This window comes from Gobio gobio (genome assembly GCF_949357685.1).
Source record: "Gobio gobio genome assembly, chromosome: 9".
NCBI lineage: Eukaryota > Metazoa > Chordata > Actinopteri > Cypriniformes > Gobionidae > Gobio > Gobio gobio.
The window spans coordinates 45,081,737-45,105,989 of NC_137115.1; the positions used below are offsets into that span (position 1 = coordinate 45,081,737).

At 39.7% G+C, this 24,253-nt stretch overlaps 1 protein-coding gene across 2 annotated transcripts; it reads right to left on the bottom strand.

Annotated features, from left to right (window-relative positions):
• Positions 1 to 2,000: 2,000 nt before the first annotated feature.
• fan1 (FANCD2 and FANCI associated nuclease 1) lies at positions 2,001 to 23,908 on the bottom strand. 2 transcript variants are annotated; one of them, XR_013817219.1, is made up of 14 exons: positions 22,277 to 22,955; positions 20,795 to 20,935; positions 20,520 to 20,715; positions 13,624 to 13,857; positions 12,174 to 12,305; positions 11,989 to 12,097; positions 11,782 to 11,901; positions 11,516 to 11,680; positions 11,143 to 11,311; positions 9,341 to 9,444; positions 9,030 to 9,224; positions 4,390 to 4,518; positions 3,084 to 3,471; positions 2,001 to 2,861 (listed from the first exon to the last, which is right to left on the bottom strand). XR_013817219.1 is itself a non-coding variant. In XM_079825641.1 (14 exons), exons 2-14 carry the CDS (start codon positions 23,448 to 23,450, stop codon positions 3,334 to 3,336), a joined length of 3,006 nt encoding a protein of 1,001 aa, XP_079681767.1. In that variant the 5' UTR covers positions 23,451 to 23,518; positions 23,828 to 23,908; the 3' UTR covers positions 2,879 to 3,333. The 2 variants fall into 2 exon arrangements, 1 of the variants encoding a protein (XP_079681767.1); XM_079825641.1 differs by lacking the exon at positions 2,001 to 2,861 and adding an exon at positions 23,828 to 23,908 and having other exon boundaries at positions 2,879 to 3,471; positions 22,277 to 23,518.
• Positions 23,909 to 24,253: the final 345 nt, after the last annotated feature.

A 24,253-nucleotide genomic window follows, 5' to 3' on the forward strand; every position in this document is an offset into this window, starting at 1 on the left:
AATAAGGTGCTTCAAAAGCAAGCGTTAAAGGTGCACGCAGTTATTTCCCCTAACTGAAAGAAGTTTTACCCCGAACCAGATGAACAGATACATTGAAGAACCCAGGCATAGCCTAAAAGCGAAATGAGACAAACTTGAAGTAGGTTTTAGCTGGTTTCACTTGTTTAATCCGGTGTTTGTGAGGTCCAGTTGGTAGGTCAATTGTTTTCCCAGCATGGCCAGACTGAAGTTACACTAGTCTATTTGATCATCCAGTCTGGTTTTGCTCCCTGACCAACAAGTCTTATGTAGGCTATATAGTTGTACATTTGTTGTTGAAACCCTCATAAACGTATTTATAACCATCCATCATTTATACTTATACTCACTCACTTATTCACACACAGACTTATCAGAGGGAGCAGCTGCAGTACTGTGCAAGCAGTTAAATACTTTTTTTACAAGCTTGTATTCAATTTTGTGGGGAACAGTTTTTAAGAGCAATAATAAAGAGGAACAAACAACAGAGGGGAATATTATCTATATAATAGCTGCAATTCAGAAAAAAATGTATACGTATGCAATAAACACTATTGATTTTGTAACATTTTATGAGCAAAAGGCAGACATTAATAATATATATATAATGATTTATTTCCATTTTCAAATCTGCTTCAGTGACTGGCTAAGGAACAGAGAAAGTGTTCTATTTGATTCTGTTCATCCCCATTGTTCTTTATATTAAATGTTGAAGTAACTGTGATTGTCTGGTCTGCACATGACATCAAGGATAGTGATTTGATAGTGTCCTTTTACCTGCAATTACCTGATTTATGTACTTTACACTACAGGTACATGATGTTGCAAACTACATTCTGTTTAAAGGTTTCACAAAAGCATGATTCGTTATAATAACTGTTTATAAAATGGTTTTGAATAGATCTCAAAAGTCTGACGATGACATGTTTCCGCACCAACAAAGAAGGATATGCTTGACATGCAATGAAAAGCTATTCCAGTCTTCAAATGAGGTCATGCATTATATCTAAAAGTCTTTTGATCACAATAATAGACAAAACCCTTTTTGAAAGCTACAATTATGTGCTTATGTCTTCCATACAATATTTAAAGGGATAGTTCACCCAAAAATTAAAATTTGCCCATGATTTACTCACCCTAAAGTTATCCTATGTGTATATGACATTATTCTTTCAGAAGAATAAAATCTGAGTTATATTACAAAAGTCCAGGCTAATCCAAGCGTTATTATAGCAGTAATAGTTGCTCTGTTTTTGAAGTCCATAAAAAAATGCATCTGTCCGTCAAATAACATGCTCCACGCGGCTCCGGGGTGTTAATAAAGGCCTTCTGAAGCGAATCGATGTGTTTGTGAACGAAAACTATCCATATTTAAAACTTTATAAAGTAAAGTTTCAGCCGACCGCCTTCCGTGTTCAATTTATTGAAAAAGTGTTGAAAGGTACTCTGCCGATCGAAAGACTAACACGACCAGGTCCGCTCTTCATGACGTCACGTACACATCTTGAGTTTCACTTTCAACTTTCAACACTTTTCCATTGAAGGCGATCGGCTGGAACTTTACTTGATAAAGTTTTAAATATGGATATTTTTCTTACACAAACGCATCGATTCGCTTCAGAAGGCCTTTATTAACACCCCGGAGCCGCGTGGAGCACGTTATTCGACTATCCAGACTTCAAAAACAGAGCAACTATTATTGCAATTATAATGCTTGGATTAGCCTGGACTTTTGTAATATAACTCTGATTGTGTTCGTTTGAAAGAAGAATGTCATATACATCTAGGATGACTTGAGGAGGGTGAGTAAATCATGAGGTGATTTTCATTTTTTTGGGTGAACTATCCCTTTAAGCATTATTTAAATAAAACCTTATAAATCATGAACTGAGAAATAAAATGTTCCTTGAGCTTTTGACATATAAGAGGTCATCATACTATAAGAATATCCTGTAAGTTTCAGAACTGAAAACTTCCTTGTTAGTCCAATAAAAGCTTTTATTGACACTAGGCCCAGCAAAGAGCAATCGACAGGTTTTTCAAAGTGGGGATCTATGACGTCAAAGGGAGGCAAGCACCACCTCTGCAGTAGAATATCAACGCCTACTTCATCACTGCCTGTTTAGCCCAGCCCACCGATTCAGTGTTAAACCAGAACGAGCTACCAAGCAATAAACATGCCATTGAGGATACTGCCTGGACTCGACAGTAATGCAACATGTAAGTAACCGTGTTAATTCTAATGCCTGATCTGAAATGTAATGATTCGTGTACAGTCAGATGTTCTTTGTCTGTGTCAGTAAATCAAACCAGTGACTAAACGCTCAACTTCACATTGTTTCTCTTAGTAGGATGAAAATAATCTGTTATTTAACAGTGATTAAATTCTATAAAGAAAGCGATCGAAGAAAGCTCCCTTTGCAATTGTTGGAGCAGCGCAGGCTGAAGCTGTCAATCAAATAGAGTTTATCCGTGAAGCATTTACCAGTGACTCCCGTTTTATTCAACGAATCTCTTAACGTTTGCACTGTTAGTGAAGATGAAAGCATTCGTTAGTGTCCAGAAACTGAGTTGCAATGACGAGATCACTGCTTTCATGCGCTCAACATGTGTGCGATCGGCTACAATGTTCATCTCTGCAACCTTTCATGCCACGATCTTAATACCATGGATCTAAATGTAATGCAGCACTTTTTACGATTAGCATGAGAGCTGTAATAGTAAAAATGTGTTAAAAAAGAGAGAGTAATACTTAGCTATTTCAAATGGAAAGACATTAGCCAATCACAGCAGTGGGCGTTTACACTGAACTCTCACAGCAGACACGCCCCTTAAAACAGAGCGTTCAGAGCAGAGGGCTAAAATCAGGGTAGGAAAAATGCCTTTTATTTATAAATTATGACAATTTTCGATGTAAAAAGCATTCTAACATTATAAGTGCACCACAGGAAACATCATAAAACAACGCAGTTCATGACCCCTTTAAAATGTGATCTTTTTTATTAAATTTCTTTAAAATCATTTACTCCAGAAATGTAATTTGTTTTAATTAGTCAATAAAATATATTCACACTTTGCAATGAGCACAAGAATAACAATCAGTCAGTCAATGCCATGAGGTAATTTAACCATTTTACGATTCAGGTGGGGAGAATAAGTCTTTTTAAACTCCCTAATAGTGCCTGTTAATACTCTTCTGTTACATCATCAGATCAGTGCCAAGATGAGGTTTTAATACATCACTAAATACGTCCAGTGCTTGTTTGGTAAACCATGCATGCTTGACTCTTCATTCTTCTCAGTGTGACAGCAGCCTCATTCCCGTCTCACTCCCCGTGCTCCAGTGGCAGTGACGTGACACACTTCTACATCAGCACCAAGCTTACACAGCTCATCCAGCCAGATCTGTTGCTTCTGTGACAGACGGTCATTAGGACCCTTCACTTCCACCAGCTAGAAGAACAAAACTCAAATAAGCAATATTTTAAGTATTTCCATTGTTTAATAACACTGTAATCTTATTAAATCAGTTAAATGGGTTACTTTCTGGAGTATTAAAGGGTTAGTTCACCCAAAAATGAAAATTCTGTCATTAATTACTTACCCTCATGTCGTTCGACACCCGTAAGACCTCCGTTCGTCTTCGGAACACAAATTAAGATATTTTAGTTGAAATCTGATGGCTCTGAAAGGCCTCCATTGGCACAATGCACGGTTCAATCTCAAGACCCTTAAAAGGTACTAAAGACGTCGTTACAAAGTCCATCTCACCACAGTGGTTCTACAAAAACTTTATGAATCGGCGACAATAGTTTTTGTGCGCAAAAAAACCCTAAATAACGACTTATATAGTGATGACGATTTCAAAACACGGCCTCATGAAGCTTCGAAGCATTATGAATCAGTGAGTCGAATCATGATTCGGATCGCGTGTCAAACCGCCAAACTGCTGAAATTTGGCGATCCAAACTGCTCATTCAACTCACTGATTCATAACGCTTCGAAGCTTCATGAGGCCGTGTTTTGAAATCGTCATCACTATATAAGTCGTTATTTAGGGTTTTTTTGCGCACAAAAACTATTCTCGCCGATTCATAAAGTTATTTTAGATGGACATTGTAACGACGTCTTTAGTACCTTTTAAGGGTCTTGAGAGTGAACCGTGCATTGTGCCAATGGAGGCCTTTCAGAGCCATCAGATTTAAACTAAAATATCTTAATTTGTGTTCCGAAGACGAACGGAGGTCTTACAGGTGTCGAACGACATGAGGGTAAGTAATTCATGACAGAATTTTCCTTTTTGGGTGAACTAACCCTTTAAGTTGAGTACACTGTGGCATTCCTAACTAGCAAGCTACGCCTCCTACTCACCTTGTATTTCTTGTTGGACGTGCTCCAGACTACCAGATCTGGAAGTCCTCCTCTGCAGTGCCTGTAGTCCTTTGCCATTCTCAGGACCACACCTCTTAAGAAGTGTCCACCCAAACACTCTACTAGACTCTAAAACCAGACAAAGAAAAGGAAGTAATTAAAATGTGCTCGTTTACGGTTGTGAACATAATCTGGCACACGCAGTAGAATCTAATGGAAAGTTAAAGTCACCATAAAATCAAAACTGACAATCCTTGTTTTTTGGATGGAATTTTGCATTATTTATTATAAATGATTTATCTGTGCTTGTCATTATTTTTTTATTCACGTGACCTCGTAATCTTTAAATAAAATAACTTTCCCAGAGACTTTTCTTCTCCGATGACGAGTCTACTGGCACGAGGAAGGGACAACCTGTCACTCATACAAGATCGCAGCTAAAGCAAATCACAGCGATCCAATGATCCAATCAATTCCCCATGTGCAAAATTAAGTCCCAGGCTACATTTTTTTCTTGTTCAAGAAGTTTCACACTTGAAGTTTCACAAGGTATGCATTACAATAAAGAAGAAAAGACTATTGCAACTTCGGTTTCATGCCGACTCTGCGTGACTGTGCAATAGATAATACTTTACAATTAACCATTTCCGCGATACTTTTACAATCCCTCAATTCTCACCATCTCCGAGAAGCCAAGCCAATGTTGATTCTAATTTTATTACGCGCATTCTCCTTTTGATAGCAGACTCTCCCCATGATTCGGAGGTTTGAGATTTTTGCTCCATGCCAACCTTTCTTGCTCATTGTGACAACTAACCCATGCCACTCCCACACCAATCACGTGTCAAAGTAGCCGGAGCAACTTTTCTCTATTTACGGATTCCCACCAAAAACCAATATAAACACATGTATAAACACGACTTACCATAGTGAATCAGGGTAAGACAAAAACACGTTTCGGAAAAAAGATTGATCATGTATTGACGCATCTCAATTTTGAACAAAAAAAAAAGTTACAAAGTGTACCTTTAATTAATGATGTTTGTTAATATTTTCTTATTGCTTAGGCTTCACTTCTGACAGTTCTTGTGTAAGACTGCCTGTGTTTAACTTCTTTCCATTGTTATGTGCACATCGTGGACACACCTGGACAAAACAAGAACTAGACTTTGGACACACTGGTATACTCAAACTCAAGTTGCACATACATTTGCTTACACACTTGTTGTTATTATATTTCTTAATATGTCAAATATGGTGAGGTTAGACCTCTGAGTACTATGATTGGATGCCCAGGACATCCTGGATGTTACTGCCTGATCATGTGTGTATAAATGTGATCCATCTTCCTTACCCCTCATCCCTCCCTTGCACTTTGTAAAAAAAATCCTTCCCACGTGGGTCAAAATGACCCGAAGCCCTAAAATCAAAGTTTTATTTGGTCCAGAAAGATTATTTCATTTAATTTTGATAATATTTTTTCTACTTTTTAAAGCTATTTTTTTTTTTGTTATTTTTTTTATTTTATTTACCTTTACATTACTAGATTTTATCAATAAATAATAAATAAATAATAATTAAAGCACATTCTCTCAACTTAAATTCAAAATAACTCACAATTTCATGCATAACCCTTATAATTCAGCTCAAAATATCTTACATTTGGGTGTCTATAGCCCCATTCGCATGGGATTAGTATTATCTGGGGACCTCGTGAGATTTAGAAATTACTCCCCCACATATGAATTTTGCATGGCGCATTTGCACGGGATAAGCAAAGCCTGTGATTTTACTTGAATTTAATGACTTTACTGACTCCCGGATATGATGTCAAGACTTGTTTTTTCGTTATAGATATAGCTGTATGAAATTATAAACAGTCGTATCGATATCATTTTGATTGTTTCATAGTAATACAAATAATTTAGTTCAGTTAGAGAACAGACGCTACAATTAAAAACTGAACTGAGCAATATAATACGGTGGAAGATTCAGTTTCAAAGCTAAATGTAAAAGCTGTTTTTGTGTTTTTCATTAAGAATAATATTAAACACACCATTCAAGCTATTTATTCCCAAATTGGTGCTCATTCTAAAGTGAAAGTATAATCCATGCGGCCGCACTGGAATTCATAACGGTGCGCATTATATGATTCACACAGGACTAATATTATCACAGGGCCTCCGTGTTCGGCGAAATATGGTAGGTAATTTGCGGGGGAAAAATTTACTTTACAAATTACAGACATGGCCGATTCGCACGGGATTAAGATCACAGACATTCTCAGCAATTATTACAAATCACCAGGGGCCTCATTTATAAACGTTGCGTACGCACAAAAGAAGGCGTACGCCGCTCTCTACGCAATAATTGGTATTTATAAAAAGCAAACTTGACGGGAAAATGTGCGGTCTTTCACGCAAGCTCTGACCCAGGCGTACGCACAAAAACGGGTGAAATGAGAAATGGCGACACCGTCGGCAGATGGAAGAAACACGTGAAAGTGTGTGAAACTGTAGACCGTTGTCTAAAAGAAATGGCTATGCCTCTCATAAATAACATGAAGACTTCACAAAGCAAGTCTTACAATGAACAGCCTACACGAACACCCGTTTGATCGATCTGCAGTGTAAAACAAACAAAATCAAACGAAAATTACAACATAAATGCAAATTAACACATATTTGCAAAAAGAAAAGTGAAATATGTTCTGCAATAATATTGGCATGTTATGCATTGCAATTCATCCTCATAAATATGGTAAACAACGAAATAGCTAATGTACAAAACTGATATTCTCGTCAAGTGTCCGTCTGGCGGAGCAGATAGATGCAATTAGACAATTAGGGAGATATATAGATAAATAGATAGATGTATTAATTGTCCACTGGGGAAAGTTGTTTTCATAGTAAAATTTCTTCATCAGCTACGTTCATGGTATTCATGCATATGCCTTTAGTTTTATTTTTGATAAAATGACGTATGTCTCAACCATTCAGAAAGCTGCAAGACATTACATTTGCACGGAACTATTTCCCATTTCCACGTAGATTATAACCGAAATCTGTAGCTTGTCAGATTCAATTAAATGGATGGAAATAAAATGCCCATCTCAATGCGTAATGACGCACAATGGCTGATCTTGTGCTCTAGAAGATGTGGCGAATGGAAGGATTCGGAGTGAACGCATCTTCGGACAGCAAGAGGACACACTCTGGCGATGGAGCACTAGACGCTTTTTTGCCTCGACTTTGATGTCCGATCATTTCTTTTTTATTTCGGCGATAGTCCGAGGTTGTGAGGCTACAGCATTTACGGCGTCTGCAACCTTTTGCCACTCAAGTGTCTTTTTGGCATTAGTAATGCCCACACTGTGCCCTCCAAACAACACTTTTCTTCTCTTTTCAACCTCGCCAACGATAACTTCTACCTCACATTGAGTGAAGTTACGTTTTTTTTTAATTTCCTCTCTGTGTTTGCCATGATTTCGCAACCTATGAATATTAACTTGTGGGCGTTTCACGGGCTATTTATGGGCAACTATGGGCGTGACATGAAGCCGCAAAAGCTGCGCTACATTTAGAATTGATTGTGATTTATTAAGGGAAAACTGCGTAGGATGTGCGTGCGCACGGTTTTATAAATCCGAATATTTCTGTGCGTACGCACGTCCTATGTTTCATCCGTACGCCAATTCTGACGCAAATCCTACGCAAAGTTTTATAAATGAGGCCCCAGAGGTCCCCAGATAATACTAATCCTGTGCGAATAGGGCTTTTGCCGACCCCTTGTGGAAAAAAAATATGATATTTCTTGACTCTTGCCACTAGATGGCCTTATAGCACTATATGGAGCAAAATGAGCTATTCCGCTGGGTGCGAAAGTTTCTCTTCTGTATGTATTCAGATACACATGTAGACATTATAAAATCATTTCTGGTCAAATTTTAGAATTTTTTGTTTGAATTTTGAGCATTTTTAGGTTTTTCTATGTGAACTGAAGCATTCCATTCTTTCCTAAGGGGGTCAAAATTGACCCACGGGGGAAGGATTTGTTAGTTTTTTAAATGTGGTTCAAGTACGACAAAAGACCTAGGGTCTTGGACCACTCCGATTAGTGTTTTTTTGTGTTTACACAAAATAAAAGTTTACAATGACCTGAGTGAAGGATGATACAGTTGAGAATGTTATGGTATTGCACTAGCTCTGTCTGCCTGATCATTCTCCCAAGATATCTTGCACTGCTGCTGCCACACATCACAGGGGATGAGATGCCTGTTTTCAACCGATGACTGATAGCATTGAGGCTTCAGATAGCCTACCTAAAAATGTATCTAACAGTGTTAAAGACACTTTGAGGAGTTGACAGACCACTAGTAGAAAAATGAATTGGATAAATTGCAAAACTCAATGTGGCAGCAATAGAAAAAGAGCCAATTGCCTTTTAGATTGAGATGCTGTCTGTTTTTTACTCTAAAACACAAATTAACCGTAGCTAGATTTTATCGCTAATTTGAAATATGTTACTGAAAAGTAATCTTTGCAAAAAGGTTCCCCATTCAAGTAGACCGGAGCTGCTGGAAAGCTATTACCGAGATGGCCACCATGTGAACGAACATGGCGTAAAGAATCTGTGATTACCTGTGCCTGCTGAAGAGAGGAGAAGCGCTCCCAGTTTGTCAGCGCACACACTCTCCCCTCTTGTGCGTTCCACACATCAGCGAGCAGCTCCTGCAGGGTCTCTGCAGACGCCTCGCTCAACATCTCAGCGCGAGCCTCGATGGCTTCCCGCCGGTTACCATAGAAACAATCGGTGTGCAAATCTAAAGGACAAGTCTGGGAAAGGGCATGGAGTCATTGATCACTGATCTGTTGGGGTGGTATGACCTGACAATAAAGCACGACCCTAAACGTGTGAAGCACACAGCATTCCTTCTTTAATTATTTCGTACCTGGTATGGGTTTCGGAAGACATCAGGAACCCCATCGATGAAGATGATGTCCCACATGAGGAGTCCAAACAGGGTGGAAAATGTAGAGCCTTCTCCGTGAATACCTTAAAAGGGGAAAACAGAGATTCATAAACATAAAGAATGCAGAATGTATACGCTAGTGCAGGGTTTCCCAAATGTGTGGTCGTGTGGTAACTGCAGGGGGTTTGTGAGTTGATTAAAAGCTAGTAATTAATCATAAAAATGTAAACGAAATAATTCTAAAATAACAACAATCAAAATAAAACACATACTAAAAACTTTACTTGCATGCCATGTAGCCATTAACCGGCATCAGAGAACCATAAACATGCAAATGTGTTGTTAAATTAGCTTAAAATCAAATTAGCTTAAAATCTCAGGCGGTATTTTAAAGAGATAGTTCACCCTGAAATTAAAATAAAGCCAAGGTTTTGCGAGAAATAAACCGTATTATTCAGTCAAAATACTGAGTGCACTCCTGTGAGTGCGTGCGAGCCGTCAGCACTGACTCTGCAACCCCTCACACAATGTTGTCATGACAACGGTACACAATATTCACTTCAGGAGGTATTATTATTAGTATTATTGTGTTATTTCTTATCATTAAACCTTATAGAAAAGATGAGAGTCGCATTTGTTTCTATTGAGCCTGATTTCTCAAAATGGTGTGTGTGCATGTGTGTGCTTATCCTGGGTACCATGACAACAGTGCGAGTTATAGTAAGTATGAGCGCCGGCGCCTACTGACGACTGGCACTCATCACAGGAATGAGAACAAGAGTTCCTCCGACCTCAGTGTTTTGGCTGAATAACACGGTTTCTTTCTCGCAAAACCTTATAGTATGCCTCCTGAACACTTTCCATATATGGCGCGTGTCTCACTGTATCATTACGTGATACTTTTGTATAATTTTTGTAATGTTTTAGCCTGGTTGCTATCCATTGCCATTATAGGAAGGAGCACTTGCAGGATAATTTTTAACATTTCTGCTTCTGAGGTCTGAAAAAGATAGAAGGACATGGGGCATTAGAACAACAGCAGGGTGAGTAAAAGATGGCTTTATTTTCATTTCAGGGTGAACTATCCCTTTAAGTAAATATGTTAGGTCAAAGGGGTTAGGCTGAAAAAATAATTTGTATTTACTAGCTTTACACATTTTAAAGACGTTATGAAAATATATTACAATACATTTCTCTTCTGAGCAAATGATTTTGAAACAATATTTTTTTTAAACCAAAAAAGTAAATGTACTTGCTCTTTTCCATGCAATTACAATGAATAAGGACTGGAGCCTCTAAGCTTTTAAGGATCATAAAAGTGGTCTATATGATTTATATTTGAATTATTTTGAAGTCATACATTGGTTTTAAAGAGAGAAACAGACTGAAATGTAAATCATTTTCATTGAAAATCTGTATATTACTGAATTAGTGATATCAGATTTATAAACAAATCATCTGTTTAAGTCTATTTTCAATAGAGTTAATAGATTGTTTAAGTCTATTTTAAGAATATTTTTAATGAATCACCTGATCTGGTTCAAAAAACTAGTCTGAATGATTCAAACATCTGAACATGTCTGATGAAATGGACCAAGGAGAGCTAGGCCTGTAGGGCGGATGTCATTCATTTCGGCCCCATTCATTACTGCATGCTACAATGTACATTCTTCAAAATTTCTCCTTTTGTGTTCCACAGAAAAAAGAATGTCATTTCGAGGTGAATTATCCTTTTAACTTCCTTCATTTTGATGGTGCACAAACAAAATGTGATGCCAGACCTTGATCAAATCCAAGTGTTCTGTAGTGTTCCAGAGCCAGTTCCTCAACAGAACACATGACCATAGTCCCTCGTCCCTCTCCAGAACCTTTATCCTCATTGGCTTCTCTAAGGAACACTGATTTGCCCATGCCACCCTCATGAGGAAAGAGCTGGCCTCGAATTGTCACCTGTTAAAACACAGTTGTAAACTGTACGTCAGCGTTGCTATAACAGTATATAAATAATACTAAAATAACACTGCTGTACATCCACATTCTCCAATTACATGGTGATATAACTTTAGTATTTAGTAAGACCACACAACAATATGCATTGAATCGCACAGTTATAATGGCATCCCCTACAAAAATTAGGTGAAACTGAAGACTCACATGAGTGACATCCTGTACGTGCACAGTGGGCAGATCTCGGAGCAGCAGACGGTACTTCTTCAAGCTAGCAGATTCCTTCATTCGGGAAGCTCGCTGATGAAGTGACAATTTGTGGCCTGTTCGGGCCAGAGGGTCATTCAATCCATCCCGGATAGCACAGATGGCCTTGATACAAAAGGAGTCAAAATCATGAAATCCTTTGAAAGAATGCTTGTGTATCCCATATAAAAGAAACATTAAAACAATCTCTCTGTTTATATTTATACCTGCTCATGTTGTTTGAGGTGTTGCTGGAGATTGAGAGCAAGTCTGTCCCACCAGCGCCCCCTACTGTCTACACAATACACTGACTGGGACAGAAGATTCCTGAGCTCCTCCACGGCTTCCTACAATGCAGAAATGCAAAGAAAAATTATTCAAAAGAACTCAAGTGTTTACAATGGCATCATTCATTCCATGTATTATCCACCTACATCATAGCGGCGAAGTCTTTGTGAAATCTCAACTCCTCGAGACAGTATACGAGTGTAGGTCCAGCCCACAGTGAAACACCGCAGAAAAACAGGCAGTTGTTCTTGACGACTGCACATATATTGAAAGTCAATCCATCTTACAACAGCAAGCAAATTCAATGAAAGCTACGTTTTCTTTTTCAAACCTTATGTCACAGGAGTCTTTAATCTCCTGCCAAGTGGCCTTTGCTGAAGTATAGAGGTCATGGGCGTCCTCCCAACTGCCTGTCTGCATTGCAGCAATCACTTCCTGCAGCGTACGCATCGCAGTTTCATACCTGTACAGAAGAATATGCACAGAATCAAAAATGTTATAATAATAATTACGATAATAATAATGTACATGGTGACAAATACTGGCATCTTCAAATGAAAGTTTCAGGGGCAAACTTCACAAAACCTGTCAAGAACATGTACAGATTAAAATCTCATTCTCATTGTTATGCTAAAAATGTATTAAATATTTTAAATATTATTTAATTTACAATAAAACATGTATACATCATGGTAGTATCTGTTCCTACAATTTATGCTTGTTTAATTTATGAATACATTTTTGTGTTTCGGAATTCATTTTTTTAATTACAGTAAATAATTGTCATTACATTTATTTATTTTTTAAATCACAATGCAAAAGTCACAATGGTCCTAAAATAGACAAATAGGATCATCTTTATGCAAAATATAATTTAAATTAATTTGATGCAGTACATACATTTTTAACATAACAAAAAATACCTGCATGTAATTACAGCTGCAATTAATTTCTGTAATTACATCTATAATTACACTGTTGACCGTTCCCTTATGTCTGCTACACATTGTTTGGGCTGTCCCATCAATCGTGACGGTTTCTGTGGTCGTGGCTCCTAAACGGTGGTCGTATGTCAAACAGTGAGAGGGGTTCAAAGATGGCCGTTGTCACGGTCTTACATCAGAAATTTAACATGATCATCTCACGGTGGGTTTGCTGCTACGACCTACGTCTACTGACTAGCCAATAAAAATGCAACATGAAATGGTGTATTGATCAATGCGACATGGCGCTAAAACTTCAAATTACTTACCTCAAGCTCCATTTGCAAAATTTTCCCTAGCAATGACCGCGTCCATATTCTCTTTAGCTTCCTTCTCTTTTTTTCAGCACACATTAAAACCACAATTGCCAAAGTGTGTTTATTTACCACTAGCCAATGCTGATGATGTTTTATTCTTCTGTACTGTACTAACTTGCATTGTAGCCTCAGATTCAATAGGTGTCATCATGATACAGTCAACATACATTTTGTATCCAAGTTTATTAGATCCATGTTCTACAGTGTGATTTGTAATGATCTTATAGGATTGCCGAAATCGTCTGTAGCAGGCATACACTTTTACCCACCCTTATACCAAACCATACCACCAAACCTGTCCCTAACCACCTGTATCCCACCTCAAAAGCTGCAAAGGTGTTTTCAAACACAATAAGTACATTGTACCTAAAGTACATAGTAAAGACCCCTAATATAAAGTGTGACATACTTTTCTTTTCTTCTGATTTTGGAGTGAAATAGCCACTTCAAAGTTTTGTTAAAAAACAAATATAACACTGACCTGATGAGGTCATCCCTGTCCTGAAACAGTCTGGCTGAGCGATGTACAGTGTACTCTGGGAAAGAAAGGCGGCCAGAATTGACAAGCAGAATGGTGTAGAGCTGCCCCTGACCTCCAGCGGCCAGCTCCTCCTCCTCCAAAGTGTCTGTGAGTGAGAACAGGAGCAGCACACGGGAGAACACAGCACGTGACCTGCGGCACAGACGCACACAGGAACCTGCAGCTTGCTTGGCCCTGTAAGAGACAAGCTTGAGTGTACAGTTCACTTACATTACTCGTACCAGGACATCTGTTTTGTACAGTTTATATTATACACCGTGTTAAAATGTTTGGGGTCGGTAAGATTTTTAAATTACGCCCACCCATTTATTTGATCAAAAATACAGTAAAAAATAGTATTATGAAATAATATTACAACATAAATTAACTTTCTGTTTTAATATATCTTAAAATGTAATTTATTCCTGTGATGCAAAGCTGACTGTTCAGCATCATTACTCCAGTCTTCAGTGTCACATGATCCTTCAGAAATCATTCTAATATGCTGTTTTTGGTGCTCAATAAACATTTCTTTTAGCTTAAAGGGTTAGTTCACCCAAAAAATATATCATTAATTACTCACCCTCATGTTGCTCCAACCCCGTAAGACGTTAAAATAGTACATGTGACTCCAGTGGTTCAACCTTAATTTTATGAAGTGACGAGAAAATTTATTTTGCGCAAAAAACAAACAAAATAACTTTATTCAACAATTTCTTCTAGTCTGTGTCAGACTCTTACGCTGTTGACACAGTGTAAACAGTGCCTAGTTCTACGGCAGAACGACTAGTGCACATGGGTCGTGGTGCTCACATGAAGATTCAAGATTCAAGAGTTTTATTTGTCACATACACAGTTATATACACAATATACAACTGGCAGTGAAATGTAAACAGGTCCGCTCCATGGACAGTGCAAATAACAGTTACAAGAAATTAAATAGAAATAGAATAAAGTTAGAATAAAAAGTATTAACATAAGTAGAATTATAAATAAATCAAGTAAAAGATAAAAATAGGAAATAAGATAAAAATAAAAATATAAAAAATATGTGGATGATAAGTGAGATAAACTGTAGACTTAAAAATAAGTGGTTAACATAAAATATATAATATGTATATATAAAGAAGTATAATGTGCAAGGTTTATTACAGGTTGTTACGCAGTAACAATAGGAAAGTAAAGTGCAGTGCAATTGCAGTATGTGGATGTTAATGTTGAAAGACCGTATGTTTATGCGTGTGCGGGGGTGAAGTGAGTCACGTGACTGAGTTCAGGAGTCTGATGGCCTGGGGGAAGAAACTCCTCCTGAGTCTTTCAGTCTTTGCCATCAGGCTACGGAAGCGCTTACCAGATGGCAGCAGGGTGAAGTGAGAGTTTGCAGGGTGATTAATGTCTCTGATGATTTTAGTAGCTCTACCTCTGCAGCGTTTGGTGAAGATGTCCTGCAGAGACGGGAGAGCTGAGCCTGAGATGCGCTCGGATAAGCGCACCACTCTTTGCAGGGCTTTGCAGTCGTGACTGGTGCTGTTCCCGTACCACGCTGTGATGCACTGAGTCAGGACACTTTCTATCGCCCCTCGATAGAAAGTTTTCAGGATGGCTGGTGAAACCCTGAATTTCCTCAGCTGGCGCAGGTGGTACAGTCTTTGCCTGGCTTTTTTCACCTGTGTCTGGATGTGTGTAGTCCAGGTCAGATCCTCGGAGATGTTCACACCCAGGTATTTGAAGCTGCTCACTCTCTCTACCGGTGTCCCGCTGATCATGAGAGGGGAGTATGACCGATGCTGTCTCTTCCTGAAGTCCACAATCAGTTCTTTGGTCTTGTTAACATTCAGAGAGAGACAGTTGTCCTGGCACCATGATGTCAGTTGCTCCACTTCGTCCAAGTATGCCGTCTCATTGTTGTTGGAGATGAGACCCAGGACAACAGTATCATCAGCAAACTTGATGATCGAGGTGGAGCTGTGTGTGGACAAACAGTCATGGGTGTAGAGAGAGTAGAGCAGGGGACTCAGCACACAGCCCTGTGGAGCTCCAACACTCAGGGTGATGGAGGTGGAGGTGAACTGGCCTACTCTCACCGCCTGGGGTCTGCCAGTGAGGAAATCTTCAATCCAGAGGCAGAGAGAAGAATTCAGGCCTAGATCCAGGAGTTTGTGTGTTAGCTTAATGGGAACTATGGTGTTAAAGGCTGAGCTATAGTCAATAAATAGCAGCCTGACATAGTTCCCACTTTTGCTGTCGATGTGAGTGAGGCAGGAGTGAAGGACGTGAGAAATGGCATCTTCAGTCGATCTATTGGGACGATAGGCAAACTGAAGAGGGTCCAAAGTGTCAGGAATGGAGGAGCAAATGTTGTTTTTAATGAGTCTCTCAAAGACCTTCATGACTAAAGATGTGAGAGCCACTGGACGATAGTCATTTAGGCAAGAGGGTTTACTGATCTTAGGTACAGGGATGATGGAGGAACGTTTGAAGGAGGTGGGGACAACAGATGTAGCAAGGGACTCGTTGAATATGGATGTAAAGAGCCCTGCGAGCTGATCAGCACAGGACCGCAGAACACGACCTGAAATACCATCCGGCCCAGCAGCTTTCCTGACATCCACACGTTTGAGTGCCCTCCGAACCTCGTCCTCCGAGACAGAGATCACGTGACCGTTGCTGCTCTGAGGGACTCTCTCTGACGCGTCACTCGCCGGAGTCGCGCTGCCGCGATTACCATCAAAGCGAGCGTAGAAAGAGTTTAACTCGTTCACCAGCAACGGATCAGCTCTCACCTCTGCAGAGGATTTAGTTCCAAAAGCACAGATGGTTCTCAGTCCCTGCCACATCCGCCGGGAGTCGTTGAGTTGGAAATGAGATTCCACTCGGTCTTTATAGCGGAGTTTTGCGGCTTTAACGGCGCGCCGGAGAGCGTAACATGAAGCTTTGTACTCCCTCATATCCCCCGTTAGGAGACCGGCATTGTAAGCGGTGGTGCGCGAGTTTACTGCAGTGCGAATTGAACTGTCCACCCACGGTTTCTGATTAGGGAAGGACGTTATAGTTAATGTTTGTGTGGCTTGCTCTGTCAGTGTGTTAATAAAGCAGAGCGCCACTTCTGTGAACTCGCTGACGTCTTCAGAACTCGCGCGGAACATGTCCCAGTCGACGTCATCAAGAGCTGCCTGTAGCGTGATCTCTGAATGGGATGACCAGCGTTTGACTTCCCTCCTCACCGGGGGCTCTTGAACGAGCCTTTGTTTATATTCCGGTGTGAGGAAAATGGCGGCATGGTCCGATTTGCCAAAAGCTGGCTGTGAACGAGCTTTGTAGGCGTTCTTAAACGGAGAGTAGCAATGATCCAGTGTGTTTGCTCCTCGTGTGGGACAGGAGACATGCTGGTGAAAGTTTGGCAATACTTTCTTTAGGTTTGCTTTGTTAAAATCACCCGCGACGATGAAAGCAGCGTCGGGGTGTTTGTTTATGAAGCCGCTGGTCACATCATGGAGGGCAGATAAAGCCAGCCCCGTGTCTGCTTGTGGTGGAATATAAACGGCAGTGGTGATGACCGAGGAAAACTCCCTCGGCAGGTAGAAAGGCCGGCACATGAGAGTTAAATGTTCCAAGTGAGGCGAGCAGGATCGCGAAAGAATGGAGATGTTCCTAGGATCGCACCATTTCTTGTTTATCATGAAACACACTCCACCGCCTTTAGATTTCCCGGCCTCGGCTGTTCTGTCCATCCGAAAAACAGAGAAGTTCTCGGACGGCGTCACGGCTGTATCCGGGACCGCTGGCGTGAGCCATGTTTCGGACAGACAATAGATGTTGCAGTCTCTCATGTCCCGTTGAAAACTTATCCTGGCTCTAAGATCGTCCATCTTATTCTCCAAGGATTGGACATTTGCGAGCAAAATGCTCGGGAGAGGAGGACTGAATGCTCTTTTTCTCAGTCTGTTGCGGATCCCAGCGCGTTTCCCGCGGTGTTTTTTGAATCTTCGCCGTCGACTCGAGTGGCCATTGTTCAACTCGGCGTCCCGGCGAATCTCAGATGGAAGATTGGAGAAAGTGTCCTGAAACAGGTCAGTGGTCTTAGCGGAGCGACCTGAACGGCGACCGAGCACGGCGGCGCCATCTTTGGAACAGCGTCGGCCAATGGTAAGCCGGCATTCTGGAAGTGCAGTTTATATTGCATCAACAGCGTAAGAATCTGACACAGACGTGAAGAAATGGTTGAATAAAGTCGTTATTTGTGTTTGTTTTTTGTGCACAAAAAGTATACTCGCCGCTTTATAAAATTAAGGTTGAACCACTGGAGTCACATTTTTTCACGATGTTTTTACTACATTTCTGGACCTTAAAAGTGTTAATTAAATAGCTGTCTATGGAGGGGTCAGAGAGCTCTTGGATTTAATCAAAAATATCTTCATTTGTGATACGAAGATAAACAAAGGTCTTAAGGGTTTAGAACGACATGAGGGTGAGTAATTTTCATTTTTGGGTGAAATAACCCTTTAAAGGTGTACTGGGTACATTTTAGCAGCATTTAGCGGTGAGGTTGCGAATTGCAATCGTCCACTGCTCACCCCTCCCTTTCAAAGAACATAGAGAAGCTACGGTGGCAGACACAGGACAGAGATGTCGTCGTCTGAGACAGCAGAGAGCAGCTAGCGCTCTGTAGAGAAGTTTGTCCGTTTAGGGCTACTGTAGAAACATGGCGGTGCTACATGGTGACTTCACTGTAAGGGGACCCGCGGTGTATGTAGATAGAAATGACTCATTCTAAGGTAATAAAAACATAACGGTTCTTTATGTAAGGTCTTTATACACCACTGAAAACATAGTTACAGTGAGGAAAATAAGTATTTGAACACCCTGCTATTTTGCAAGTTCTCCCACTTGGAAATCATGGAGGGGTCTGAAATTGTCATCGTAGGTGCATGTCCACTGTGAGAGACCATCCAGAAAAAATCCAGAAATCACAATATATGATTTTTTAACTATTTATTTGTATGATACAGCTGCAAATAAGTATTTGAACACCTGTCTATCAGCTGGAATTCTAACCCTCAAAGACCTGTTTGTCTGCCTTTAAAATGTCCACCTCCACTCCATTTATTATACTAAATTTGATGCACATGTTTGAGGTCGTTAGCTGCATAAAGACACCTGTCCACCCCATACAATCAGTAAGAATCCAACTACTAACATGGCCAAGACCAAAGAGCTGTCCAAAGACACTAGAGACAAAATTGTACACTTCCACAAAGCTGGAAAGGGCTACGGGGAAATTGCCAAGCAGCTTGGTGAAAAAAGGTCCACTGTTGGAGCAATCATTAGAAAATGGAAGAAGCTAAACATGACTGTCAATCACCCTCGGACTGGGGCTCCATGCAAGATCTCACCTTGTGGGGTCTCAATGATCCTAAGAAAGGTGAGAAATCAGCCCAGAACTACACGAGAGGAGCTGGTCAATGACCTGAAAAGAGCTGGGACCACCGTTTCCAAGGTTACTGTTGGTAATACACTAAGACGTCACGGTTTGAAATCATGCATGGCACGGAAGGTTCCCCTGCTTAAACCAGCACATGTCCAGGCCCGTCTTAAGTTTGCCAATGACCATTTGGATGATCCAGAGGAGTCATGGGAGAAAGTCATGTGGTCAGATGAGACCAAAATATAACTTTTTGGTCATAATTCCACTAAACGTGTTTGGAGGAAGAAGAATGATGAGTACCATCCCAAGAACACCATCCCTACTGTGAAGCATGGGGGTCGTAGCATCATGCTTTGGGGGTGTTTTTCTGCACATGGGACAGGGCGACTGCACTGTATTAAGGAGAGGATGACCGGGGCCATGTATTCCGTCCCTCAGTTAGAGCATTGAAGATGGGTCGAGGCTGGGTCTTCCAACATGACAATGACCCGAAGCACACAGCCAGGATAACCAAGGAGTGGCTCTGTAAGAAGCATATCATGGTTCTGGCGTGGCCTAGCCAGTCTCCAGACCTAAACCCAATAGAGAATCTTTGGAGGGAGCTTAAACTCTGTGTTTCTCAGCGACAGGCCAGAAACCTGACTGATCTAGAGAAGATCTGTGTGGAGGAGTGGGCCAAAATCCCTCCTGCAGTGTGTGCAAATCTGGTGAAAAACTACAGGAAACGTTTGACCTCTGTAATTGCAAACAAAGGCTACTGTACCAAATATTAACATTGATTTTCTCAGGTGTTCAAATACTTATTTGCAGCTGTATCATACAAATAAATAGTTAAAAAATCATACATTGTGATTTCTGGATTTTTTTTTTTTAGATTATGTCTCTCACAGTGGACATGCACCTACGATGACAATTTCAGACCCCTCCATGATTTCAAAGTGGGAGAACTTGCAAAATAGCAGGGTGTTCAAATACTTATTTTCCTCACTGTATGTATATTATATTGCATTTCTGTCAATAGATTCTCATAAATATTACACACTGCACCTTTGATATTTTTTTTTATTTTAATGATGTCTTTACTACCTTTCTGGGCCTTTTTTCCCAGGATTCTTGGATGAATGGAAAGTTCAAAAAGACAGCATTTATTGAAAAAAATAGAAATCTGAAATGCCTTGTTGCAATGTAAATGTCTTCACTGTCACTTTTGATTAATTTAATGTCTGCTTGCTGAATAAAAGTATTAATTTGCTTTAAAAGCAATCTAACTGACCTCAAACATTTGAAAGGCACTGTACAGCGTCTGCCAAATTACCTTTTTTAATTTAATCTCTATGACGTTAACAGCTTCTGCTGTTACAAGTGCAAACCTTTGGCCAATATCATTACTGTGACATGAGTACAGATGCTGCATGTATCTTGAACATCTCACCTCTTGAGAATGACTGCAGCCGTTTTATTTTGACCAAAGAGCGATCGCTGTTTCCCCAGCTGGAGTAGCCCTTCTACCAATTGCTGTTTCTGAGTGCCATTCCCTCCACGGCCAAGGTGAAATGTTTTGGCCAGGTTTCTGAGCTCTGGTGCAGGAAGCAGATCCAAAACTTCTTGGATATCATGAAGCTCCGATTCTGTCATAGGGAGGAGGTCATGAGCTGCAGTTAAGTATGTTGCCTGATATGGGTTCTAAACTGTTGATACACCACTAACCTGTTTGTAAGAAGCCACATGCGATCAGTTCTTGAACGACAGGTCTGAGGTCTGAGCTGATCTCTGTATATTCCACCTTACTGACCTGAAGCCATTTCAGCTTCCTCTGGAACAGACGGACATAAAGCATCTGACCAGGAACTACAGGAGAAAGAGAGAGAGAGAGAGAGAGAGAGAGAGAGAGAGAGAGAGAGAGAGAGAGAGAGAGAGAGAGAGAGAGAGAGAGAGAGAGAGAGAGAGAGAGAGAGAGAGAGAGAGAGAGAGATGTCTGCATTCGTACAAAGATACACTACAATTGAAATGTTCAGGGTCGGTTTGATTTGTTTAATGTTTTTTGAAAGAAAACGGTTTCATTTTTTAATCAAATATACAGTAAATACAGTAATATTGTGAAATATAATTACTATTCAAGATAACTGATTTCTATCTTAATATATTTTAATGTGGAATTTACTCTGGTGTTGGCAAAGCTGAATTACTCCAGTCTTCAGTGTCACATGATCCTTCAGAAATCATTATCATATGCTGATTTTGTGCTCAAGAAAAACTTCTTATTAAACCTGCGTGAAGCTGGCCCCCCACCCAACGCAAAACGTCGGCAAAATAGTCTCAATTGTTGGTTTTTAAGATATTAAAAGAACATATATAGGTCATTCTGAGGTCACTCAGCCTGCCCCACATGGTCCAAATTAACCCAAAATAATCTTGTGTGTTTGTGCTTCGTTGGTGCCATAAAAAACTTCATTTGTGCTGCTTCTGTTTTTAAGATATTAAAAGAATAGGCCTATTTATTGGGCATTCTGAGGTCACTCAGCCCCCCCACATGCTCCAAATTCACCCCAAATAGTCTCAATCGTTTGTGCTGGTTTGTGCGAATAAAATCTTTGTTTGTGCTGGTTCCGTATTTAAAATATTAAGAATTTGAATTATAGACGATGACATCCCCAGCCCTCCCACATGCTCCAAATTCACCCAAAATAGTCGCAATCGTTTGTGCCTGTAAAATTTTTGTTTGTTTGTGCTGCTTCCATTTTTTAAATATTATACATTAAATTATAGACGATGACACCACTCAGCCACCCCGCATGGTCCAAATTCACCCAAAATGTGTTGTTTGTGAATAAACAAAATAGTTTGTGCTTCGTTTGTGCCATACATTTTTTTGTTGTTGTGCTGCATCTGTTTTTTAAATATTAAAAGAATATTTATTGGTCTTTCTGAGGTCACCCAGCCTTCTTATTATCAGTGATGAATTTTTATATATATATACATATATATATATTTTGTAACATTATAAATCTTGATGTTTACTCTCAATTTAATGCATTCTTGCTAAATAAAAGTATCAATTTCTTAAAAAAAAAAAGTACTGACCGTAAGCTGTTACATACCTTACCTGAAGTGCAGTTAATTTTAAAAGAATATTTTTGCATATAAGAGCAGAACTGAGACTTCAAAGTGACTTTGAAGTAGTTCCTCTACCTGAAAGCTGCTGAAAAGTGTGAATTGTTAAAAAGTCATCTTCATTGAAGAGCAGCCTATCGTCCTCATTTTCCAACACCGCCTCAAGGACAGTCCGAAAGTTTTGCAGGTAATACGGCTGTCTGGTATGCTGATGCTCTGATCCCTCGTTGGCTTTCTCTACGGCAAGCATTTTAGGTTCATTAGCCGGTGTGGTAGTCTCAATATCCTCACATGTGGTGTTGCTTTTGATTTGACTCTCTGACGATGAAACATCAAAGACGCTAGACGAGGCCTCACTTTGATCTGACTTGACATTAGTCTGTTTTTGTCTCTTTTCAGTTTTACTTTCAAAATATCTACTTTTCTTATGCATGATGGTGGTTTCTGTAGTGTTTGTGTCATTTTTAGGTGACTCCTCTGACTTCCTCTTGAGTATTCTGGATGAGGATGAAGATTTTACTGACTGAACGTCAGCGCTGCTGCTTGATTCTGCCACAGATTTCTCGACGTTTTTCACTTGAGGTTGGTTTGAAGCTGTAGGTTCTGTTGGTAGAGTGTTATCTGCATCCATTCCACCGACTTTAGATTCAAAAGTGAAACTCTTCATGTAATTTTCCTTCTGTGAACTGCTCAAATCTGCATTGCAGGCCTCTTCTTTTCCAAAGACATGAGTACTATCCATCTCAGAGTCACCTGAAAGCCTAAGTGCTCTTCTAGACAGTTTAGAGGATAAACTCCCCAGGCCAACTGTTTTAACCGCTTTAGTTTGTACATTTGTTTCGGATGAATCCTGCCTCATCACACAGTTCTTTTTAAAATATGGACTCATATCAGCATCTTTCTCTCCTGGGCTTTTCTCTTTCTCATTATTTTGAGTTACTGCACCATTAGAGGGTGTTTTGGTTATTTTCTCCTGCTTGTCATCACTGACAGCCGATGCATCTTCTTGATCCTCTCCAAGAAACTTCTGGCATTGAGAGTCTATGTGTTCATTAATCTTGTAACGAGGTACAGGTTTGCCACACAGAGGACAGGCCAGTTTACAAGGTGGTGTATTCCTGAAAAATGAAGTTATGGAAGCAACCCCACCTCCATTGCTTGCACTGACCCCTTGACTCTTTTTCTTCGTCACTGAGAGCTTCCTTGCACTGCCTCTATTAGAAGGGCTGCCTCTCCTCATCTGAGACGCCATACCGGTCTGTTCATATGTTATCCCATCAACCAGCTAGACAATAACAGTCTGAACATTTGTTTCTGAACCTGAAAGTACATAAAAGGCAAAATAGTTAAAGGAGAGGGTGGCATTCATTAGACAGTGGCTGAATTAAGTAAAGGAATGCTGCTTTATTATATCTTCAATTATATTCAAAGATTACTTTTTATTATTATTTTGCAACTGATTGATTTGTCCGTTTCAGGCTCTGCAAGACTGACATAGAATGCATTAGCCATGCCACAAATAAAAATAAAACATATTATGAAACGAAACATTAATTTCAAATAAGGATTAAACTATACATAAAATTAAATATTATCCAATTATAAATAAAGCAGCAAATAACTACAGACCTGTCTTATGCTGAAGTGAAAAATGTGAAGCCAGCCGCGAGAATTCATGGCGCCATGATTTATTTTGTTACTTTTCAAAATAAAAGTCAGCTCCAGTCCAGTTTACTATGTGCTTCGTTTGGTAGTTTAGTTAGCGATTTAGTTATATCGTAAAACAAATGTAACTTTTCCTCGATTTTTTAGCTGTTATATAGAAACTTAAAAAAAAAAAAAAAAAGATGTTTGAATGTGTGTAGAATAATTTATATTAAAGGACAAACATTTTTCTTCAAGTAATGTTGAAGGGACAGTTCACCCAAAAAGGAAAATTTCCTTGTGTCATCCAAAACCTGCATAACATAAAACATAACATATGGAAAATAAAATAATATTTTGAGAAATGTATCAGTTTTGTTTTTCTAGAATCAGAATTAGAATTTTACTTTA